Here is a 23,130-nt window from a genome sequence, read left to right as displayed (position 1 = left end):
ACTCTTAGCCACTGCATACTCTCAGCACTTTACTCTTACCTTTATTATTTGCATGTTTAGTTGCCCTTACTAGAGTTTGAGTCTCTTAAAGGACAAGTTATTTATCTTTGACCCTACCATCTACCACATTCTCGGATTTAGCCTAGTTGCTGAACAACTGAAATAAATATAGTAGAAAATAATTATAAAACTTATTCAAGTAGAGGTAGATAGCTTTGGGTCAAGGTGGTCTTCTTAGTAGAAGAACTAAATATTTTAAAATATAGTCAGCAGAACCCTCCATTAACCAGAATAAGGTTTTGAGTACCAATACATAAGAACTGATAAAATCAGAGCTGCTAAGGTTAGAGGAAGCGGGGAAGGCTTCAGGGATCCTTAGTTCATTGGCTTGAGCTGTCTTTCCTTGGTCACCACCAGAGTCCCAGACAACCTCATTTGAATACTGTTCTAAATTATTTGAATTAGGGAAAATTCAACTTAATATTCATCACTGGCTTCTGATGGTACTAAATGGACAGTGATGATCAGTAATATATAACTTTAAAGTTTATGACACTATGTACTTCACAGTCATGTGAAGTAAGTACATAGTGTTAATGTTGCTTGCATACTATTTATAAATTAGTTTATACTTGGCCTAACTTTAAAAAATAAAACTAGGTAGAGAGGATTAGGGAAATTATTGAAATTACATCTATGTTCTTAACATTTGTCAAATTTGTCAATTCCCTTTTAATTCCACTCAGTTCCCTTTTAATCCTCTTGCTTTCTTATCTCCATTATTAGACTTTTTAATATCCAGTCTCTCCAAACTACAAATTTGAAGAAGGATTTAGAGACAAGGAGGGTGTTCCAGTTACCACTTCCTTTCCTTTTCTGTAATTAAAAGCTCTCTTGGTGGGGTAGTACTTGAAATGATTAGTGTCACTCTCTCCCTCACCTTTCTCCCAGAGTCTTTTTTCCAATTCTCATTTCTTTTCTTACTGTTTTCTTTTTTTCTCCTGATTTCTGTACCTCTCAGCCTTGCTCCCAGTCTTTCCTCTCAGGTCAGCTAGCGTCTCTTATTTTCCTTGTACGAGGAACTGACATGTGGACTGAAGAGTAGCTGATTCCTGCTGTACTCTGATCCATCTCTGTTGTTAAGTGATATTTAAAGTCACAATTTAAGATAACTTGTTATTGATCTGAAGGAGACTAACTTGTTAACTAGCAGAAAATTTTGTCTCAAGTCAGATATTGTAACAGTTAAAGTCACCCTATTTCTTTCCCCTTTCAATAGGCTGCTTCTCTAAAGGATAAGTGGGGTTTGGGTTACAAACCAAGTTACAGCAGATCGAAAAGCATTTCAGCTTCTGGAAGACCACCTCTTAAGCGAATGGAAAGGGCAAGGTAATATATTTCAATCGATGAAACAGTAATAAAATTGCTAACTCTTTTACCAAAGTTCACTACTTATTTATTTTGTTCTAATTGGGGAAATTACAAAATTAAGGTAGCAAATGGATGCTGTCAGTATAAGAAGTTTGAGGAATTCTGTCTCATTTAAATACACTTTTATATTATAAAAGTCATTGTGTACTTTTTAGTATGAAGTACATTGCCATTTAGACAAATTTATGTGTAAACTTATAGAAATGAATATTTGCATATTAGTAACTGTAGCTTTAAATTTGTCACTGTAGAAAAGTTCTTTTATATGGAAAAATGTAAATTTTATATATTATAGAAAAATATACAGAAAAATATAGTTTTACTAGTGAAAAAAAAACACTATAGGGACTTCCCTGGTGGTCCAGTGGTTAAGACTTTGCCTTCCAATGCAGGGGGTGGAGGTTTGATCCTTGGTCAGGGAACTAAGATCCCACATGCCTTGTAGCCAAAAAAACAAAACCTAAAACAACAGAAGCAATATTGTAACAAATTCAATAAAGATTTTAGTCCACATCACATACACACACACACAAACAACAACAAAAAAAAGAAACCTTAAAAACACTAGGTAATAAATATAAATTGTTTTTTATAAGGTTTGGTTTTAGAAAACCTTGTGTTAATCAAAGCAGTGAATTTTGTTTTATGTGATGCTAAAGATTAACACTGACATTGAAGTCGCTCAGTTATGTCTGATTCTTTGCGACACCGTGGACTGTAGCCTACCAGGCTCCTCCGTCCATGAAATTTTCCAGGCAAGAGCACTGGAGTGGGTTGCCATTTCCTTCTCCAGGAGATCTTCCTACCCCAGGGATCAAACCCTGGTCTCCCGCATTGTAGGCAGATGCTTTACCATCTGAGCCACCAGGGAAGTCTCTAAAGATTAAGGAGTACCAAAAGTTCAATCCTTGGATAAAGTAAATATTTAGAAATAAAGTGTTAATGTCATTAATCAGACTTTTATAAAAGTTCAGGGTTTTTTTAAGAATATTAATGTTTAATAATCTTATATTTTACTTATAGTTCTCGAGTAGGAGAAACTGAGGAGCTCCCAGAAATCCGTGTGGATGCAGCATCTCCTGGACCCAGAGTCACTTTCAATATCCAAGATACAGTAAGAGAGAGACTATTTGTTGGTGATATACAGTGCTAAAGAATCTCTAGTAATTATGAAATTATATGAGTTACTCAGTTTAGAAATACTAATTCCTACAAGTGGAAGTATGGATTGTGATGGTTAAAGTCTCTGTACTTTACCAAATAGGGCTCTGCCCAAATGCTATCATTTGAGAGCCGTACTGTAAGTATTAGTGTTCTGTGTATAGAGTAGTCTCCATACTGCTTGCTCATAAGTAGAAACGTTTTGCTGAATAATTTCTTTCAAGTTCAGTTCCACATTAAACTAGGTATTTTATACAAATGTAAATGTTTTTTATTTAATTTATTTTATTATTTATGTACTTTAGCTCAGAATATATAGAAATAATATCAGAAACTAGTAGTCAAAAAGTCAGTTTCAAAGCATGTTAAAATTTATGTTAAAATGTTTGTTCTTTTTTTGTTGTTTACTTTTAAAACATTGGTTTTTTTACTTTTCATAAATTTTTATAAATTTTCTTATTATTTTAATTAAGTTGAAAAAAACAGTATGGGGAAGTGCACCACAATCCAGCTGTCCTGGGGAAGGGTATTTTCAGGTACTTTTTAAGAACAACATAAGTTTTCCTTTAAAATTATTTAACCACTCTGAAAATCTGCTTTCAAAATGTCTTCCTCTCATTTTCATACTAAACTCAGATCTTGAAAATATTTTACATAAAGCTTTAAAATGATTGAATTTTTTTATCATGTATATTTCATAAACTTATGCATGAATATATTTTAGTTCTGTACTTATAATTTAATAGTAATTATTTAACCTCAAAAATTAAAGGACTAAATCAGTGTACCAAATTAATGAAATCATAAACCAAAAACTGCCATATATTAGTTATTTGCTAATCTTTAAGTGAATCTCTTTTTCCCTACATTCATCTATAAAAAGAATCTTTAAAAAAAATGAGTTACCTAATTCAAACTAGAATCAAACTATCTTAGAATAACAAATTAATTATTGAATATTATTTATTGAATCACTGATATAAAAAAGCATATATAAAAGTATTAAAAATTATGTTCGAAACAGTATAGAATGTGCTACACAATCATTTATAAGTTAAATTAACACCTTTAACCACATGTTTTCCCTAAATATAGTTGTAAGAGTAAAATTTAATTTTAAAATTGTAATTGTATAGTAGGTGTATAAATCTTTGTCTAGAAATTTTCCACCAAGTTACATTTAAAAGCTGGAACTTACTCCACATTTGTTTTGTTTCACTTCCCCCACTCTTTTAAGATAGCCTCAATATATATCCCATAGTTCCACTGAATTTAGTCAAGCTAAATTGTTTTAGAATTATTCAGTTGTAATAGAGTAAGCTTGACAGACATGTCCTGTTTTCTAAAACTGAACTTGGAAATAAATCATTTATAGTGACTTGAATAGATTCTACAAATTTATTATTTCACCTGTCCACCATTTTTTAAATCAAGAAAATTGACATGTAACATTATTTTCAAATGTACAGCATAATTATTTGATATATGTATATACTGTGAAATGACTGATTTATTCTTAAAGGCATTAATATTTGAATTGATTCAAGTCCTGTGTCTAAATTGTGTATGCTATTTATAAAAAACAGTATATAAAAATAATGTTACAAAATAGATCATTAAGCATGGTTAAATAGAAAGTGAAAGTTAAAGAAGCTCAGTTATGTCAGATTCTTTGCAACCCCAAGTTTTTACAGTCCATGGAATTCTCCAGGTCAGAATACTAGAGTCAGTAGCCTTTCCTTTCTCCAGGGGATCTTCCCCACCCAGGGATCGAACCCACGTCTCCCACATTGCAGGCAGATTCTTTACCAGCTGAGCCACAAGGAAAGCCTGGTTAAATAGAAAATAAATATAAAACACAGGGATATTTATCTACATAAACTCTTAGCACAGCTTTAAAGAATCAAAGATTTTCTTATAAAATATGACTGACTTATTTACTAAATGATGTTTTGAAGAAAAGCTATAAAGAAAATCTAGATTCTGCAAATGTTTGAAATTTTGATTATAGGATTTCACTATGCATCTAATGGTAGTATCAATAAATTTACCTTGCACATTATACATTTCAAAGGCTTGTCACATTCTCAAAGAATATGTAAGCAACTCTCAAAACTTGGAATCAAAATTAGGACACAGAAGTTTGGGGTTTTTGTTTTTTTTTTTTTTTTTTTTGCCTACTTAAATGAGATGGCCTCATGGTACCATCCTCAGGGAACAAAATTATATTTATACAAACTATTCACCTTAAAATATAGGATTCTTACATTGGATTGGCTGACATGCTTAATTATGTAACTATTTACACATCTTTCTTCATCCCTTTAAGGGCCTGTTTTAAAAAGATATATCCACAAAAAGTATTCTAGAAGCACAAAGTGCATTCTGTACTAACACCAGCATGCTCTTCCATCACTAATTGCTCTCTTGACCTTGTTATTTAAAGTTGATCACATTGTTTCCTCTTGTCTCCATACTATGATTAACTATTCTTTAAAGAATTATAGTATGTACTAATCAACATGATGCTTACATAAAGTAAAATTTCACTCTGATTTTTAGTGTGTCAGTGGTATGACTTTCTGTGGTTTGAACTTCTTCCTTCCTTGTTTTGTATACCATTTCATATGTTCACAGAGCTGACTTTTCAGTTCAGAGTGAGGAAATCCCATTTTGAGATTTTAAATGCTTAAACATGTATTCTTTCTTTTTCTTTTTTAACTTGAAAAGAGGTTTGTAATATGAACCTGATTCATGTTTTCTCTCTTTACATTCAGTTTCCAGAGGAGACAGAGTTGGACCTCTTGTCAGTAACCATTGAAGGTCCTTCCCATTATTCATCAAATAGTGAAGGATCATATTCCATGTTCAGTTCTCCCAAAACCCCAGGAGGCTTTTCACCAGGCATTTCTTTCCAGTCTGAAGAGGGTCGACGGGATGACAGTTTGTCTTCTACCAGTGAAGATTCTGAGAAAGATGAAAAGGATGACGACCACGAGAGGGAAAGGTTTTATATTTACAGGAAACCCTCGTGAGTAGTAGCCTTTTTGTTTTAAAATCCTTAGGCAGTACCTTAGAACTGAGGTTAAAACATTTTACAACTGTTAATGTTTACAGAAAAACAAATAAATCTTACTGTGCCTAGCCAGAGTGAGACTGAGACATATCCATGATTTACTAATATAATCTAGCTCCATATGGCATTATTGTTTTCTCCGCCCCCCCTTTTTTTAATAAAATCTGGAAAGTAGAATTTAAATTTTACAGTTTGTGAAATGAAATCTCCTCCAAAATGTACAATGTAGGTCATATTCTGATATTCAGACTCTTTATTAGCCAGTGATTGTGCCTGTGTCCCAAGTACTTAGCACATTGCCTGGCACATAATAATTCTTCAGTACATAGTTGTTGAATAAAGTGTGACTCCATTAAACTTAGGAAACACCTCAGTTAGTAAGAGCTATCTGGGTAATTTGTGTGAATTTATAAAATACTAAAATTTATTTACAGACTTTATTTCCAAAGTTATTTGGCTCAAACAGTAAAGAATCTGCCTACAATGCAGTAAACCTGGGTTCGATCCCTGGGTCAGGAAAATCCCCTGGAGGATGGCATGACAACCCACTCCAGTATTCTTGCCTGGAGAATCCCATGGACAGAGGATCCTGGCAGGCTACAGTCCATGGGGTCACAAAGAGTTGGACATAACTGAGCAACTAACACTTTCATTGCTCACATAACATGTTGGAAAATAGTTTGCTGAAAACTCTTCCCATTTTACTACAATATAATGACCAGCTGTTCTTTCTCTAGACATACATCTCGTAAAAAAGCAACAGGCTTTGCTGCTGTTCATCAGCTATTTACAGAACGCTGGCCAACAGCCCCAGCCAACAGAAGTCTTAGTGGCACAGCTACAGAGAGAAATATTGACTTTGAACTTGATATTCGAGTTGAAATTGATAGTGGAAAATGTGTGCTCCACCCAACCACACTTCTACAAGAACATGATGATATAAGCTTGAGAAGGTAAGATATTGGTCAGAAAGGGGTACATATAACTTCATTTGTTAGGAATACTATTTATATATCACTAATCATAACAAACATTTCTCCCCACATCCCAAAATGCAGATTTAAAGAGTATTTTTAATCATAGTTGGAATGTTTGAGTGTTCATTTGTATATCATTCTATTTCCTTAAGCAAATGTAAAATATTTTTTGGTGATTAGAAATGGATGACTGATTTAGATTCTGCAAATTTGTTAATTTAAACAGTTTTATCTTTGGAATTCTCCAAGTATGAATTTCTTACTTAGTCCCTATCCTTTTATTCACATTTCTGTTTCAAAGAATGGTACAATACTCAAAGGTGTCTTGTTATTGAGAGTTTGATGAATTCATAAAGAAATAAGAAAGATTGGGAAACAATTGAACAAAGAGGCCTCAGAAAACTGGAATGTTGCTCAGGCTGTAACAGTAGCTTTACCACGTTTCCATCATTGAAGAAATAGTTGTATAAACAGGCCTAAAGTTAGATTAGTTTTTCTTTGAATTTCTGTTTTGCTTTTCCTTCCTAATCTACAAAAAAATTAGAGAAAATAATAGTATTAATAATCTAGTGGATGAGTAAAAAATGCGTGGAAATGCAGGTAAAACATGTAGGAAGAATGCTGACAGTTGTTGAAGCTGGGAGATGGGCCCATGGGGGTTCATTCTACCATTCCATTTACATTTATATGTTTGTAATTTTCTATAATAAAAGATTTTTAAATGTCTCATTGTCTAATGAAGATTTTTATACAATGAGATGACAAAAAGGCAGTATAACCAGTTAAAGTCTTAGAAGTGTAATAGTGATGATAAAAAGAATGTTAATTTAGTTTTGGTTGAACTGCAATAAGCCAAAATAAACTTCTGGTATTCAGCTATATTTACCTACCTGCGTAAAGAGTAGTTTCATTTGGTTCAGCCTTCGTTTGGAAGAGTTGTGACCTCAGGAAAGGACAAAGGTAACTGCCCTGTATAGTTATGGAACATACAACATAAACCTTACCCATGCAAGGATTAGCCAGTTTAGCTAGAGATAATGACAAGCCTCACTTTTTCAACTTTATTAATAGAAATTTGACTTTAAACAACATAAGAGAAATGTCTTTCAAAAAGATAAAAAAAACCATTTTTCTCTTTTTATAGGAGTTATGACAGAAGTTCCAGAAGTTTAGATCAAGAATCTCCTTCCAAAAAGAAGAAGTTTCAAACTAATTATGCTTCTACCACCCATTTAATGACTGGCAAGAAAGTGCCATCATCTCTACAAACAAAGCCCAGTGACTTAGAAACAACAGTGTTTTATATTCCTGGAGTTGATGTAAAGGTAAAAATCTAAATATCTAGAATAAGAAATTAGATTATTAGTAGCCAGGTTTATTTCCTATCATATATATTCTTCCTTCACTGCTGCTGCTGCTGCTAAGTCGCTTTAGTCGTGTCTGACACTAGTTACATTAAAATGAGACTTTCTGAAGTTTTCTCTAATGTAGCTGTATTCTGAACATGAGACCTTCTAAATTGCACATTGCCCCATGTGCATGAAATTTTGACAGGAAGAAGTTTATTTTTTTTTTAATTTAAATTTATTTATTTTAATTAGAGGCTAATTACTTTACAATATTGTATTGGTTTTGCCATACATCAACATGAATCTGCCACGGGTGTACACGTGTTCCCAATCCTGAACCCCCCTCCCACCTCCCTTCCCATACCATCCCTCTGGGTCATCCCAGTGCACCATCTTCAAGCATCCTGTATCCTGCATCAAACCTGGACTAGCAATTCGTTTCTTATATGATATTATACATTTTTCAATGCCATTCTCCCAAATTACCCTCGCCCTCTCTCTCCCACAGAGTCCAAAAGACTGTTCTATCCATCTGTGTCTCTTTTGCTGGGTTATCGTTACCATCTTTCTAAATTCCACATATATGCGTTAGTATACTGTATTGGTGTTTTTCTTTCTGGCTTACTTCACTCTGTATAATCGGCTCCAGTTTCATCCACCTCATTAGAACTGGTTCAAATGTATTCTATTTAATGGCTGAGTAATACTCCATTGTGTATATGTACCACAGCTTTCTTATCCATTCATCTGCTGATGGACATCTAGGTTGCTTCCATGTCCTGGCTATTATAAACAGTGCTGCAGTGAACATTGAGGTACATGTGTCTCTTTCCATTCTGGTTTCCTCTGTGTGTATACCCAGCAGTGGGATTGCTGGGTCGTATGGCAGTTCTATTTCCAGTTTTTTAAGGAATCTCCACACTGTTCTTCATAGTGGCTGGACTAGTTTGCATTCCCACCAACAGTATAAGAGGGTTCCCTTTTTTCCACATCCTCTCCAGCATTTATTGCTTGTAGACTTTTGGATTGCAGCCATTCTGACTGGCATGAAATGGTACCTCATAGTGGTTTTGATTTGCATTTCTCTGATAATGAGTGATGTTGAGCATCTTTTCATGTGTTTGTTAGCCATCTGTATGTCTTCTTTGGAGAAATGTCTATTTAGTTCTTTGGCCCATTTTTTGATTGGGTCATTTATTTTTCTGGAATTGAGCTTCAGGAGTTGCTTGTATATTTTTGAGATTAGTTGTTTGTCAGTTGCTTCATTTGCTATTATTTTCTCCCATTCTGAAGGCTGTCTTTTCACCTTGCTTATAGTTTCTTTTGTTGTGCAGAAGCTTTTAATTTTAATTAGATCTCATTTATTTATTTTTGCTTTTATTTCCAATATTCTGGGAGGTGGGTCATAGAGGAGCCTGCTGTGATTTATGTCGGAGAGTGTTTTGCCTATGTTCTTCTCTAAGAGTTTTATAGTTTCTGGTCTTACGTTTAGATCTTTAATCCATTTTGAGTTTATTTTTGTGTATGGTGTTAGAAAGTGTTCTATCTTCATTCTTTTACAAGTGGTTGACCAGTTTTCCCAGCACCACTTGTTAAAGAGATTGTCTTTTCACCATTGGATATTCTTGCCTCCTTTGTCAAAGATAAGGTGTCCATAGGTGCGTGGGTTTATCTCTGGGCTTTCTATTTTGTTCCATTGATCTGTATCTCTGTCTTTGTGCCAGTACCATACTGCTTGATGACTGTGGCTTTGTAGTAGAGCCTGAAGTCAGGCAGGTTGATTCCTCCAGTTCCATTCTTCTTTCTCAAGATAGCTTTGGCTATTCGAGGTTTTTTTGTATTTCCATACAAATTGTGAAATTATTTGTTCTAGCTCTGTGAAAAATACTGTTGGTAGCTTGATCAGGATTGCATTGAATCTATAGATTGCTTTGGGTAGTATACTCATTTTCACTATATTGATTCTTCCAATCCATGAACATGGTATATTTCTCCATCTATTAGTGTCCTCTTTGATTTCTTTCACCAGTGTTTTATAGTTTTCTATTTATAGGTCTTTAGTATCTTAAACATTGATATTCATGTTTGCGAAACATTGCCTAGTGCAACTTTTTTAGATTCTAGAATTATACATTCCTAGAATGTTAAGCTAGAAAGAATTTAAAATAGTATCTGGGATGACCTATTTTCACCTTAAAAATGAAAAAAGCTAATAAGGAATTTGCTAGAATCACAAAGCTAACTTGAAAAATCTTCTGGTTCCTGGATCAGTGTTCTTTCTGCCATGTTTTAGTACATTTTTTGTTTTCCTCATGTGCATAATTTTAATTTTGGAAGTTTATTTGTTTCAATACAGTTGCATTACAATTCCAAGACTCTAAAGACCGAATCACCTAATGCCTCCAGAGGATCTTCCTTGCCACGAACACTCTCTAAAGAGTCCAAGCTGTATGGTATGAAAGATAGTGCAACATCTCCTCCTTCTCCTCCTTTACCTTGCACTGTCCAGAGCAAGACTAACACCTTACTTCCTCCCCAACCCCCACCTATTCCCTCAGGTATTTAAGGAAAATATACTTTAATTTTTTTCATAAATTAATTTCAAGTCATCACCTACTTGCTCTAGTAAGACTTTCAAATTCACATGTTTAAGAAAAAAGGACTTAGACTTGCCAATAATGACTGTACAAAATTCATGTATGGAAGTGTAAGCTAATTCCTTTTGCCTAGTTTTCAAATTGCTATTACCTTAGAATATCAGTTTTTACTTAATTTTTTAGATCTCTGTATATTTAGAAAGTCTTATATAACTCAAATTTGGGAGCTTATGATCTAGATGGAAACATCAGACTTACATATTTAAGACAGAATACATTGAACTTAAACCATATTTATTATCTATTATTGCATAACAAATTATCCCAAACTTAGTGGCTTATAATCTTAGACATAGTTTCTATGGATCAGAAATTCAGAAGCAGTGGGGCTGAGTGCATCTAACTTCACAGTTTTCTATGAAGTTGCAGTCAGGATGTTGGCTAGGGATACAGTCATCCAAATGCTTGACTGGGTCTGGAAAATCTGCTTCCATCTTATCCCATTCACATGGCTGACAAGCTGGTGCTTTAGTTTCTCCCCACATGACTGGGCTGCTTGAGTGTTCTCATGACATGGCAGCTGACATTCCCTCAAAAGGAGTGATACAAAAGAATACATGGCTGAAGCTGCAATATCTTCCATGCCTTAGTCTCAGGAGTCACATACTATCATTTCCACATATCTTATTGATCATATAGGTGACCCTTATTCAGTGTGGGAGGGAACTACACAAGAGCATTAGCACCAGGAGAAAGGACCATTGGAAGTTATTTTGGAATCTGGCTACTATACCACATGAATAATACCTTATATATATAATAGAATTTCCAAAATGGGAATATTGGGTTGGACAAGAAAAAGCTTTGAGAGATGGAACTTGATACACAAATTTTTCAAAGTAGCCAGTAATCAGGACATTGCCTAATATTTTTATATCACTTTCAAATTGACAAGACATATCTGTGTCCATTAAGTACAGGGCAGGTATTATTATCCCCATTTTATATATGAAGAAAGTTAAAGCTCATAAAAGTTGAATTTCTTTCCTAGGTTTACAAACTAATACATGGTAGACTTGGAAACCTAAGCCAGAGTTATCTAAATCTTAGCTGTTATATCATTCTGTTAACATGGAAATATTTAGTCAGGTAGAAGGAAGGAGAGATGCAGTATTTACATGCCTCCTTACATGCCTATGTAAGGAGGCATGTAAATATTTACCAGGTAAGAACAGCAAGAACCTAAGAAAGTGTAAAAACTGATGTTTTTCCTCACTTGCCACAAATTAGCATTAGTCAGAGTTCTCTATTATATCTTCTTAAGTTGACAAATAATACTAAATGAGAGACTAAATGCTAAAATACTAATGAAAGAGTTAGCGAAATATAAATTTGAAAAACTGAACCAAAATTTGTGACCTAGAGCAAGTAGGAGTAACTGTTGTATTTATATGCATCACTGATCATCTCTGTATTCTAACAATAAGATTTCTATCAACCTATTTTTATTGCATTCTTGTATGGTTTTAAATACAAGATGCTTCACCTGATTAAACTCATATAATTCTAATTTCTCACAAGATTATGTTTTCTGGAAACTATTAAATTCATCTCACATCTGTACATGTTCTAGCCAAAGGAAAAGGAAGTGGAGGAGTAAAAACAGCCAAGTTATATGCCTGGGTAGCACTTCAGTCATTGCCAGAAGAAATGGTAATCAGTCCCTGCCTGTTAGACTTTCTGGAAAAGGCTTTGGAAACTATCCCAATTACACCAGTTGAAAGGAACTATACAAGTGAGTGTCCTCTTAAATACCTAATTGCCCATCACATGTATTTTTCAGTCCTATTACTAGAAGGATTTTGTAATGCTTTTATATATTACCGTATAATACATTCAATGATAAAGGAATTATAGAACGGAAAAACAACTTGAGAGACCATCTAGTCTTGGTGGGGTTTATGATTCCTCCATGGCTATAGCTACTTAATGACAAAATTAACATCCTTAGTCCTGTGTTTGAAGAAGGAAATGGCAACCCACTACAGTATTCTTTCCTGGGAAATCCCATGGATAGTGGAACCTGGCAGGCTGCAGCCCACACATTCACAAAAGTTGGACATGACTTAGCAACTAAACAACAACTGATGCTGCCAAGTCACTTCAGTCGTGTCCAACTCTGTGCGACCCCATGGACTGCAGCCTACCAGGCTTCTCTGTCCATGGGATTCTCCAGGCAAGAACACTGGAGTGGGTTGCCATTTCCTTCTCCAATGCATGAAAGTGGAAAGTGAAAGTGAAGTCACTCAGTCGTGTCTGACTCTGTGCGACCCCATGGACTGCAGCCCCCCAGGCTCCTCCATCCATGGGATTTTCCAGGCAACAGTACTGAAGTAGGGTGCCATTGCCTTCTCCCTAACAACAACAGGTCCTATATTAGAGTGACTCTTGGACTGGAAACAGTCCTTGAGGACAATGGCAAAATTACTGTTTTCTTTGTATGCTGTTTGGTACAGCAGCGGGAATCAAGAGTTTGAAGGAATGAGTAAGAGGTTTGAATAGGGAAAGATGTAATGAATAATGGGCTACAGAAGCCAGTGTTTCTGTGCATTCATACCCCTGATCTCAGTACTAGCAAAAAAGAAAAAGATCTTTTAATAAATAGTTTGCCTTTACCCTAATAGTAAAACTTTAAATATTTTAACAGCTGTCAGCTCTCAAGATGAAGATATGGGACATTTTGAAATACCAGATCCTATGGAAGAATCAACAACATCACTAGTATCATCTTCAACATCTGCTTACTCTTCCTTCCCTGTAGATGTTGTGGTTTATGTACGAGTTCAGGTAATATACTTCATCTATTCCTTTTTATTTTAAAGAAGAATATGTTTTTTTAAGTTTATTTGAACATATACAATATTAATTCCTTTTAAAGTTTTCTTAAGGTTCATGGACCTTAGTACGTTTATGATGGCCTAGAGGTTGCCTGAACCTCTGGGAAGAATATGTACAATTTTATGTGTTATTTATTTGTCTGCTGAGGAAGTTCATATCTTTGAGTATTCAGAATTGAGATCTTATTCTTTTGTGGCAAAGGTAAAAATATGTAAGTTAAAACCCTTTTTTTTTTTTTTTTAGCACATTATACCTCTTTAAAATTATATCATGGCATCTGTATTTCTTGTCATTATGGTTATTTGTGGGCAGACATAAAGTGAAATTGAGATATAAAGTCACAATAGTACCTTTTTTAGATTCTTCTAAGGGTTATATGATGACTGCAGCCATGAAATTAAAAGACGCTTACTCCTTGGAAGGAAAGTTATGACCAACCTAGATAGCATATTCAAAAGCAGAGACATTACTTTGCCAACAAAGGTTCGTCTAGTCAAGGCTATGGTTTTTCCTGTGGTCATGTATGGATGTGAGAGTTGGACTGTGAAGAAGGCTGAGCACAGAAGAATTGATGCTTTTGAATTGTGGCATTGGAGAAGACTCTTGAGAGTCCCTTGGAGATCCAACCAGTCCATTCTGAAGGAGATCAGCCCTGGGATTTCTTTGGCGGGAATGATGCTAAAGCTGAAACTCCAGTACTTTGGCCACCTCATGTGAAGAGTTGACTCATTGGAAAAGACTCTGATGCTGGGAGGGATTGGGGGCAAGAGGAGAAGGGGACGACAGAGGATGAGATGGCTGGATGGCATCACTGACTCGATGGACATGAGTCTGAGTGAACTCCGGGAGTTGGTGATGGACAGGGAGGCCTGGCGTGCTGCGATTCATGGGGTCGCAAAGAGTCAGACACGACTGAGCAACTGATCTGATCTGATCTGAAGGGTTATATAGTTATGTATTTAATAATTTTATTTTAAAATTCAGTCCTGTTTCAGGCCTGTAGGAGTATAGGCTACCCCTCTGATATTGTGGTTCCAGACCACCACTGTAATAAAGCAAATGCTAAAGTGAAGCAAGTTACATTTTTTTTAAATTTCCCAGTGCATATAAAATTGTTTACACTATCCTATATTCTATTAAGTATGTAATAGTATTATATCTAAAATAAAACAATACCTACCTTAAGTAAAAAAGAATGCTTAGAAAAACTGTACCATTAGACTTGCTCAAGGAAGGGTTGCCAAAAACTATCATTTTATAAAAAGAAAAAAAAAACACTCAACATCTACAAAGCACAGTGAAATCAGGTATATTAGCATCCAACTGAGTCTGTTTATTAAGGAGGATTTAACTTGTATCCAAACTTCAAGGTTTAGTTTACCTTCAATTAAAACTTTATGATCAGTCTCAAGAATAAAAGAAACACTAATGATCATCTCTTCAGATTAATTTCTACAAAAGCAATTTGGCCAAAAAAATTTCAGTCTGATCTTCTGGAGTTTTGCACTAGTTTTTTTGAAGATCTGATGAAAACATATAATAAGAGAGGCCTTGAGAGTTTGTAAAACTTCTGTTATAAATGCAGTAATAGCCTTTTAAAATTTCAGCATAAAGAAATTACTTCCTTTAAAGTACTTGATTATGAACAACATGGACATGAACATATTTAATATTCTGAATTCTCTAAATGTCTACATATTTACTGTTTAGAATTCCTCAAATATTTAGTTTTAAAAGTGATACAATTTTGTTAATGCATTTTGGTTAATGTATCATGTGTCTGTTTGGAAAAGGTAGGGCATTAAATTCAAAATAATAAATTAGATATATGTAGACTGAGATGGAAACTGAATGTAATTTCTGGAGTCCAACAGAAAAATTTTTAATCACCTAGTTCCTAGAAACTTTACTTTCTTTGTCTTTCTGTACTTTTCAGCCCTCACAGATCAAGTTTAGCTGTTTACCAGTGTCAAGAGTAGAATGCATGCTAAAGCTGCCATCCCTGGATTTGGTGTTTTCTTCAAACCGAGGAGAACTGGAGACTTTAGGGGCTGCGTATCCTGCAGAGACCTTATCCCCTGGAGGTAGTGCTCCTCCAAGTGGAACAAAAACCTCCTCGAGCAAAACTGGAGTACCAGGTGTGGAAACGTTCTTTTATTCAATTAGCATAAAAAGCCAAGTACTATTTTAATAGTAATTAATAAACATTTCCAAATAAATACATTTGGAAAAGGAGAATATTTGAGAATTAGGGTATTTATAGAAAAAATCTATAGTGGATCACAGTTTTGAGTGTATTTCATTATACCCAAGGAATGGCAGTTGCATAGCGTTTTGTTGTCCATTCATGTGCATATTACATCTACTGTGAAGTGTGAAGGATAATGTGTTCAAATACTTTTGAATGTTTTATTTTAGGCTGTATTTTTACGTTATGAGTGATCAGTGTTGCAAATGGTAAGTAAGAGCTGTAGTATTAACTTGCAAGGATTTCTTATCACACTGAATTAAAAGTATATCAAATTGTGTGTATATGTATAAAAAATTTTTAGTGGTAAAATTTTGTTACTTAACTCAGATGTCTGTTTCATGAAAGGTTTAGGTATTAAAGTAGAACTGATGATTTCCTGATGAGATAGTCATTTTTCACTCAGTGTCACTTCTGCCCTAAAAATCATCTGGAGATCACAAATGCAAGTAGTGAAGATTTTGGGGGATATTTAAAAAAAAAAAAAAAAAAAAACGGAATGAATGAAAATGTAAAAGAACTGATAAGAGAACTAATAATAAGACAGTTTAACAGTTCTACCCCTAAAGCAGATATTGGAATATACACTTTTTTCTTAATATCAAAATGTCATAAATTAACACATTATTATAGCAGTATATATGCACTATGCTAGGAATATATAATGTAGGAATATATAATGAAAGGAATATAAAATGAGCAGCTATTTTTATGCCCACATTTCTTTTAGAAAATGAAAAAGTGAAGTAGCACCCCTTATGTTACCATAATAAAACATGCAGGAAGGAATGATGATGAGAATAAATGTATAAGAAATGTAGATTATGACAATATCCATTCTTTGAAAGGATCTTTATGAACTTGACTGAGTTCTGGATCAGTGCTAAGGGCTGGATATACTGTAGTGAATTTAGCTAACAAGCATATTCCTTGCTAATGTGAAACTTAAGTTGAATTTGGAGAAATAGATAATAAGCAAACAAGTGTATTTTCAGTGCAAACATGAAGGTGGTAAGTATGAGTTAGCCACGTAGACAGGTAGGGGAATAAAACACTCCAGGTACATAGTATAAAATCTATAAAGTAGGAAAGAGTTTGACAACTCTTTGAAATTAGCCTGTTCCACTCATGTTGAATGTTGCCAATAAGGCCTTCTTGATTTCTAAGAGAGAGACCTTTAACTTTCTCCATTTGTGTACTTTGCTCTGTTTCCACTGTTTCTGTGGAAATGTGGACTCCAGTTGTATGATTTGGATTTTTTACAGTTCATTCTCCTCCACTGCTTAAGACTCAGCTATTTTGTACCTCTTCCAACCGCCTGCTTCTAGTAAGAACAAAGGAGAAATTAAACAGGAAACCTTGGAGTTGGCCAGTCATATGTATAAATAATTATTTCAACAATGAACAGAATATCCAACCCTGGTTTATACAGTATATTAATTGGAAAATACATCTAAGCCTTCATGTTAAGGATTTAAATCTACTGATCAGTTAATGTTTGACTATTTCCATTTTATTTTCAAATCATGTTTGGTTCTTGAGACTATATTAAGACAGTTTTTTTTAGTACTTTCTGTGTCTTATTCTATTTTGGGTTTCTTGTGTTCCCTATAGGTTCATCAGGATTAGGCAGCCCTCTTGGCAGAAGTCGACATAGTAGTAGTCAGTCAGATCTGACCAGTTCCAGCAGCAGTTCCTCTGGGCTGAGCTTCACTGCATGCATGTCTGACTTTTCCCTTTATGTATTTCATCCATATGGAGCAGGGAAACAAAAAACCGCTGTTTCTGGCCTTACACCCGGATCAGGAGGATTAGGTATACTTAGCATGTTTGCATCTTTTTCAAATTTATCACATCTTTTCAAGCTTTCGTCTTTTTAAAAATGATGTTATCTTTAATAATGGATATAAAACGAGATCAGAAACTTTTTCTTCTTGATAATATCTATCCTGTCTCTACATTAAATAAACAGAAATATGAAATAAGTAATGTAGGTAAATCATATAAGATTTTAAAACTCAAAATATTTTATAAGTGATATACACTGTGTAATCTCTTCAGATATGAGGTTACTTATGCTAAGTGTTTAAATGTTTCATCAAATTGCTATTTGTATAAAAAATTATATTCTGTCAGTAGTTAAAATTTTAAATTGTGTACATCATTACATTTGTTAATTTAAAGTGATACTCTTTAATATGACTATTTCGTCAACTTAAATTCCACTGCCATTTTAAAGTACAGATTTACCACTAAAAATACATAGGATGTTGGTATTAGTGAATGTTATTAACTTATTTAGACAAATAATAGACACAGTCCACGTCAGTGCTAGTTTTTGTTGAGATGTAAAAATCATCGTTATGGTTATGGACTTGAACCTATTATTGTTAGGAATGTCTAATGTTCATTAGGTGATTCTGCTTAAATTTTAACCTCATTTAAGTGATTTTAATTAATAGCGTATTATAGCCTATTGAATAACTTCATGTAACTAGTTGTTGGGGATTTGTGTGTGTGTATATATGTGGGTGTGTGTGTGTGTTTTCACATATATTTTTTTTTTTAAGGGAATGTAGATGAAGAACCCACTTCAGTCACTGGTCGAAAAGACTCACTCAGTATAAATCTCGAGTTTGTAAAAGTGAGTTTGTCTCGGATAAGGCGTTCTGGAGGTGCCTCATTTTTTGAAAGTCAGTCTGTAAGCAAGTCTGCAAGCAAAATGGATACTACACTAATAAATATATCTGGTATTCAATTTTATATTTTTTAATTGAAATATTGTTTTCCCAGAATTAAATAAGGGCCTCCTTTTAAGTGTTTAAATATTAAATAATTTAATAACATTAAGCATTTAGTGATAAGCTGATTTAAAGGAGAAGAATAACTTCTAGCCAAGTACTATCTCAGTCCAGTGAGATATCAGTGTTAGAAATAGGATTTCTAGATACATACATGGAAATATCACCCAAGGGCCAAAATATGCCTATTTAAGTCGCTAAAAACTGCTTCTTCACTTCTCTACCATGAGTTGGTACAAATTCTGACTTATTTTTTGATTTTTTAATTATAAAATCTTAAAACACTAAGGAAGAATGGGTGTTGAAAAATTTTTACTTGGTATCGTAAGATCTTGAGTTGTGTACCTGTGTATCACTAACTTTATTATAAAGCTAACTAGTTATATATGATGGACAAATCACTTGCTCACTTTCTGTACACTGTGATTTGAGTATTTAAAATTGAGTAGAACATTTTGAAGAATTCAGAGTACTAAGTGAGTGAAAACTTTAAAAATTATTAATCCAACAAATATAGGTAAGTACACTTAATCCACTCAACACAATATATGTTTGGTCATTCAGCAAACATGTAATTGAGCCTGTATTTTACAGATAACTTGTGCCAGGCACTCTGCTAGGTACTTGAAGATGCCCACATGAATAAGGCAAGGTCATGAAGTGAAGTGAAGTCGCTCAGTCGTGTCCGACTCTTGCGACCCCATGGACTGTAGCCTACCAGGCTCCTCTGTCTATGGGATTTTCCAGGCAATAGTCCTGGAGGGATTACCATTTCCTTCTCCGGGGATCTTCCCAACCCAGGGATCGAACCTGGGTCTCCCGCATTGTAGACAGACACTTTACCATCTGAGCCACCAGGGTAGTCCAGACAAGGTCTTATGAGTAGACAAATTACAGTGCAGTGTGACAAATCCTATAATGGAAGTTTACTTAAAGAGGAGGAAACAAATTCTGTTTTATATAAGAGATCAGAGAAGGTTTCACAAAGGATATGATGTTGGGGCCAGTCTTTAAAATTATGTAGGAATATTCTTGGCTATGGCAACATGGTATTTAATGGTCAGAGCATCAGAAAGTATGCTTTTGGATCATACTTTGATTCACTGAGTTAAAGCATAGGTGTAACTGAACACTGAGTTAGTTGTACAAAGTAGATGGGTTCAGAGACAGGGAGGACTTGACTAGAGGTAAAGCTGATAAAATAGCCCAGGACATGACTGTGGGGTGGGGAAACTCATACCATGCTAAAAAATGGGGTTCTGATCCTTTGGGCAAGGAGAAGCTATCAGCAGTTTTTAAGAACTATATGACAACACTGTCCTTAAAGATAGCAATACTGTTCTGTACACTGAAAAATCTGTTAAGAGGGTAGATTTCATGTTAAGTATTCTTGCCACAAAAAAGAACAACCAAAATTATACATGGATTATAAAATCTATGTTTTTTAAAAAAGGAATGATCCTTAAGATTGATGTTTTAGGAAGAGAGCTGATAGGAGAATGGTAAGAGATGGTAGAGTGGAAAGATGCTTGGGGACACTGTTGAAGTAGACTAAGCAGTAGGGGATGAGGGCCTGAATTGTGACAGTAAAAAAAGAGGAGAGAGAATGGTTTCAAGATAAATATGAGAATCCATAAGCTTAAGGACAAGTTGTATGAGCAGCAATAGAGGAGGCAACAATGCCTCAGGCTTTTAGCTTAGGTAGCTCAAGGGGCATTGAGGTCACTGCCTTTAGAAAATAAAGAAGGAAATACTTATATGACACTAAGGTGGAAGGATCTGATAGGCAATTGGCTATTGGGCTGTGTGGATATGGGCTCAGGCTGAAATGGAAAGTTCAGGTTTAAGGGACACTGACATGTGAATGCAACAGAAGCTCTGATGGAGGACTGGAGGAGCACCTGAAGCAGAAGTAGCAGAGCAAAAACCCTGAGTCAGCCATCAGAACACTTTGAGACTGACAATTCACTGCTTAGCTGGTAAAGAGTTCACCTGCAATGCAGGAGACCTGGGTTTGATCCCTGGATTAGGAAGATCCCCTGGAAAGGGAAAGGCTACCCACTCCAGTATTCTGGCCTGGAGAATTCCATGAAATGTAGAGTCCATGGGGTCGCAGAGTCAGACACAACTGAGTGACTTTCACTCACAAAATACTAACTTCTGCCATACAGTTACTTGGTTTGCAGCTGCTTTTGAAGAAGTCTGTATTCTAGCTAATCCTGATGATTCATTTTCCATTTCTGAGAGGGGCCCTGTGTTAAAGCTGGAAGCTGTCTATAAGACTGACCTTAGATCCTGTGTGAGAATTTCATGATAAAGTGGTAATAGAATTCCAGTTTGCTCTCACTTCAAAAATGGAAATGGAACTAATGGTGCTAGAATGTGCTATTTTTATCAGCTGTGAAAGGAACACATTATCACTAACTGATCATACTATATATCTCATTTTGGCATTTCAAGACTTGTAAGAGAATTATAATTCAGTTGTGTAATATTATATCTACCATGTGAAAATATTAAAGGTTTTGGAAATATGTTCTAACAAATTTCATTTATGTATCAGCTGTTTGTGATATAGGGTCTGCTTCCTTTAAATATGATATGCGCCGCCTCAGTGAAATTCTGGCATTTCCAAGAGCCTGGTATAGGAGGAGTATTGCAAGACGCCTATTTCTTGGAGACCAAACTATTAATTTGCCAAGTAAGCTTATTTATGTAATTATAGATTATACTTAGGCTGCTTTTAATTTTGATTACAATAATAATAAGATCCATGATTGATAACACAAACTTTGTCTTACTTGGTAAACTACCCTGCAGTTCTTTCACTCATTCAACAAATGTCAGTGGAGCCCCTTTAATGTGCTAGTAACCACTGGGAATGTACTAGCATTGGAGGTCACAAAATGCTTGCTGTCTCGGGGATTATTTTGTTCTGTGGTTACCCTGTAATCTCTGTAAAATCTGGAAATGCATAAATAATTTAACCAACTTAATCATGGTTAAACATGGAAAATAGAAAATATTGAGGACATACTACCATTTTTTTTCCTTCAACATAGATATTGCTGTATATTACATTGTGTAAGTGAAAGTAAAGAGTTAGCATTATACAGTAGAAAATATTAGAAATTTGGATTCTAGGTCTACTCCCTCAACTGTAATATGGGACAGAGTGCCTGTCCTACCCTTCTCATATATTTTCTGTGAGAATTAAATGACATGCTGGAATTGTGCAAACTGGACATTGTACAGTTTTCAGAGAACTTGAAGAAATACAAAATGTGATTAGAAGTGGTGGAGTGGTGAATGTTTTATAGCATGGAGATATTTTCCTGTTAATTTTGTTTTTGTTATCTACTTTCCTTTTAGCATCTGGCCCAGGGACACCTGATTCCATTGAAGGTGTGAGCCAACACCTTTCTCCCGAATCATCAAGAAAAGCTTACTGCAGGACCTGGGAGCAGCCTAGTCAGTCAGCCTCCTTCACCCACATGCCTCAGTCACCTAATGTGTTCAGTGAGCATATGACGAACAGCACCATGTCACCAGGGACAGCAGCACAGAGCCTAAAATCCCCAGCTTCCATAAGGTCAAGAAGTGTGTCTGATTCTTCAGTTCCCCGAAGAGGTAACACTGTTCTTTTGTTAGCCCTCTAGAGCTCCTAATATAAAAATCTTAATTGGTTACTCCCAGATTTTTGCCCCAACTGCATGAAGAGATTACAGGTTTTTACGGAAGATGTGGGGTGGGGGTAGGAGTCCCAAATGCAACAACATACACATACACACACTTGACATTATTTGCTAGCAGATGAGACAGCTGGACGGCTAGTTGCTTTGAAAAAGGATAGAGAGAAAGAAATGAGCATAGTGTTAGCGTGCTCCATATGGTAGTTATTGTTAGAAGTAAAACACACCTACAGTGTTGTAATAGGTACTTGATATTGAAAAAATGTGACAGCTAGTAAATGTTAGGTTTAACACAAAAATATCATAATTTTACTTTTTGGATTATAGTGATAAGAGTGGTCTTTGCTTTGTAATTGGCTGAACATCTATATAAATAAATGTACATTTTATTTTCTATTTTTAGATTCACTTTCAAAAACATCAACTCCTTTTAACAAATCAAACAAAGCAGCAAGCCAACAAGGGACCCCATGGGAAACACTTGTCGTGTTTGCTATCAACTTGAAGCAATTAAACGTTCAAATGAATATGAGTAATGTAATGGGAAATACAACGTAAGCTATTCAGATACAAAGATACAAAGAAAATATATTTAATTATCATATATAATTTTTCTAATTGTTGTAAAGCAATACAAAACCTTTTTCAAATGCTGAAATGTTTAAGACAGTCGAGATAAATTATAAATTGCTTTACCCTGAAAATGGTTTAATCCTAAAGATACTATAACATAGAAACAGCATGAAATATGTGTTCTAAAAAGAAAATAAGGAAAATAGCCTAATTTTCTAGCTAAGAATAAAGCTTCATTATTAATGTTAATATTCAAATGTTTACCATAGTTTTTATAAGAAATGTATTGTTTCATTGTCCAATTTTTTTTTAATCATATATCTCCTG

At 34.7% G+C, this 23,130-nt stretch overlaps 1 protein-coding gene across 7 annotated transcripts in view; it reads left to right on the top strand.

Annotated features, from left to right (window-relative positions):
• Window positions 1-23,130, top strand: part of BLTP1 (bridge-like lipid transfer protein family member 1) — a 202,692-nt gene that overhangs the window by 164,512 nt on the left and 15,050 nt on the right. For 3 of the 7 annotated variants that reach the window (XM_024977600.2, XM_024977603.2, XM_024977596.2), the window contains 15 exons: window positions 1,280-1,389; window positions 2,455-2,545; window positions 3,066-3,128; window positions 5,370-5,623; window positions 6,406-6,621; window positions 7,790-7,970; window positions 10,351-10,552; window positions 12,225-12,386; window positions 13,299-13,438; window positions 15,426-15,627; window positions 17,352-17,552; window positions 18,308-18,487; window positions 21,102-21,239; window positions 21,911-22,168; window positions 22,634-22,784. In XM_024977600.2, the coding sequence (XP_024833368.1) occupies window positions 1,280-1,389; window positions 2,455-2,545; window positions 3,066-3,128; window positions 5,370-5,623; window positions 6,406-6,621; window positions 7,790-7,970; window positions 10,351-10,552; window positions 12,225-12,386; window positions 13,299-13,438; window positions 15,426-15,627; window positions 17,352-17,552; window positions 18,308-18,487; window positions 21,102-21,239; window positions 21,911-22,168; window positions 22,634-22,784 (2,549 nt within the window). The remainder of the gene's footprint in view (window positions 1-1,279; window positions 1,390-2,454; window positions 2,546-3,065; window positions 3,129-5,369; window positions 5,624-6,405; window positions 6,622-7,789; window positions 7,971-10,350; window positions 10,553-12,224; window positions 12,387-13,298; window positions 13,439-15,425; window positions 15,628-17,351; window positions 17,553-18,307; window positions 18,488-21,101; window positions 21,240-21,910; window positions 22,169-22,633; window positions 22,785-23,130) is intronic. The other 4 variants (XM_024977605.2, XM_024977602.2, XM_002694408.5 and 1 more) reach the window with 3 other exon arrangements.

This window comes from Bos taurus, chromosome 17, assembly GCF_002263795.3.
Source record: "Bos taurus isolate L1 Dominette 01449 registration number 42190680 breed Hereford chromosome 17, ARS-UCD2.0, whole genome shotgun sequence".
Classification (NCBI taxonomy): Eukaryota; Metazoa; Chordata; class Mammalia; order Artiodactyla; family Bovidae; genus Bos; species Bos taurus.
This window is presented reverse-complemented; position numbering and strand designations above follow the sequence as displayed.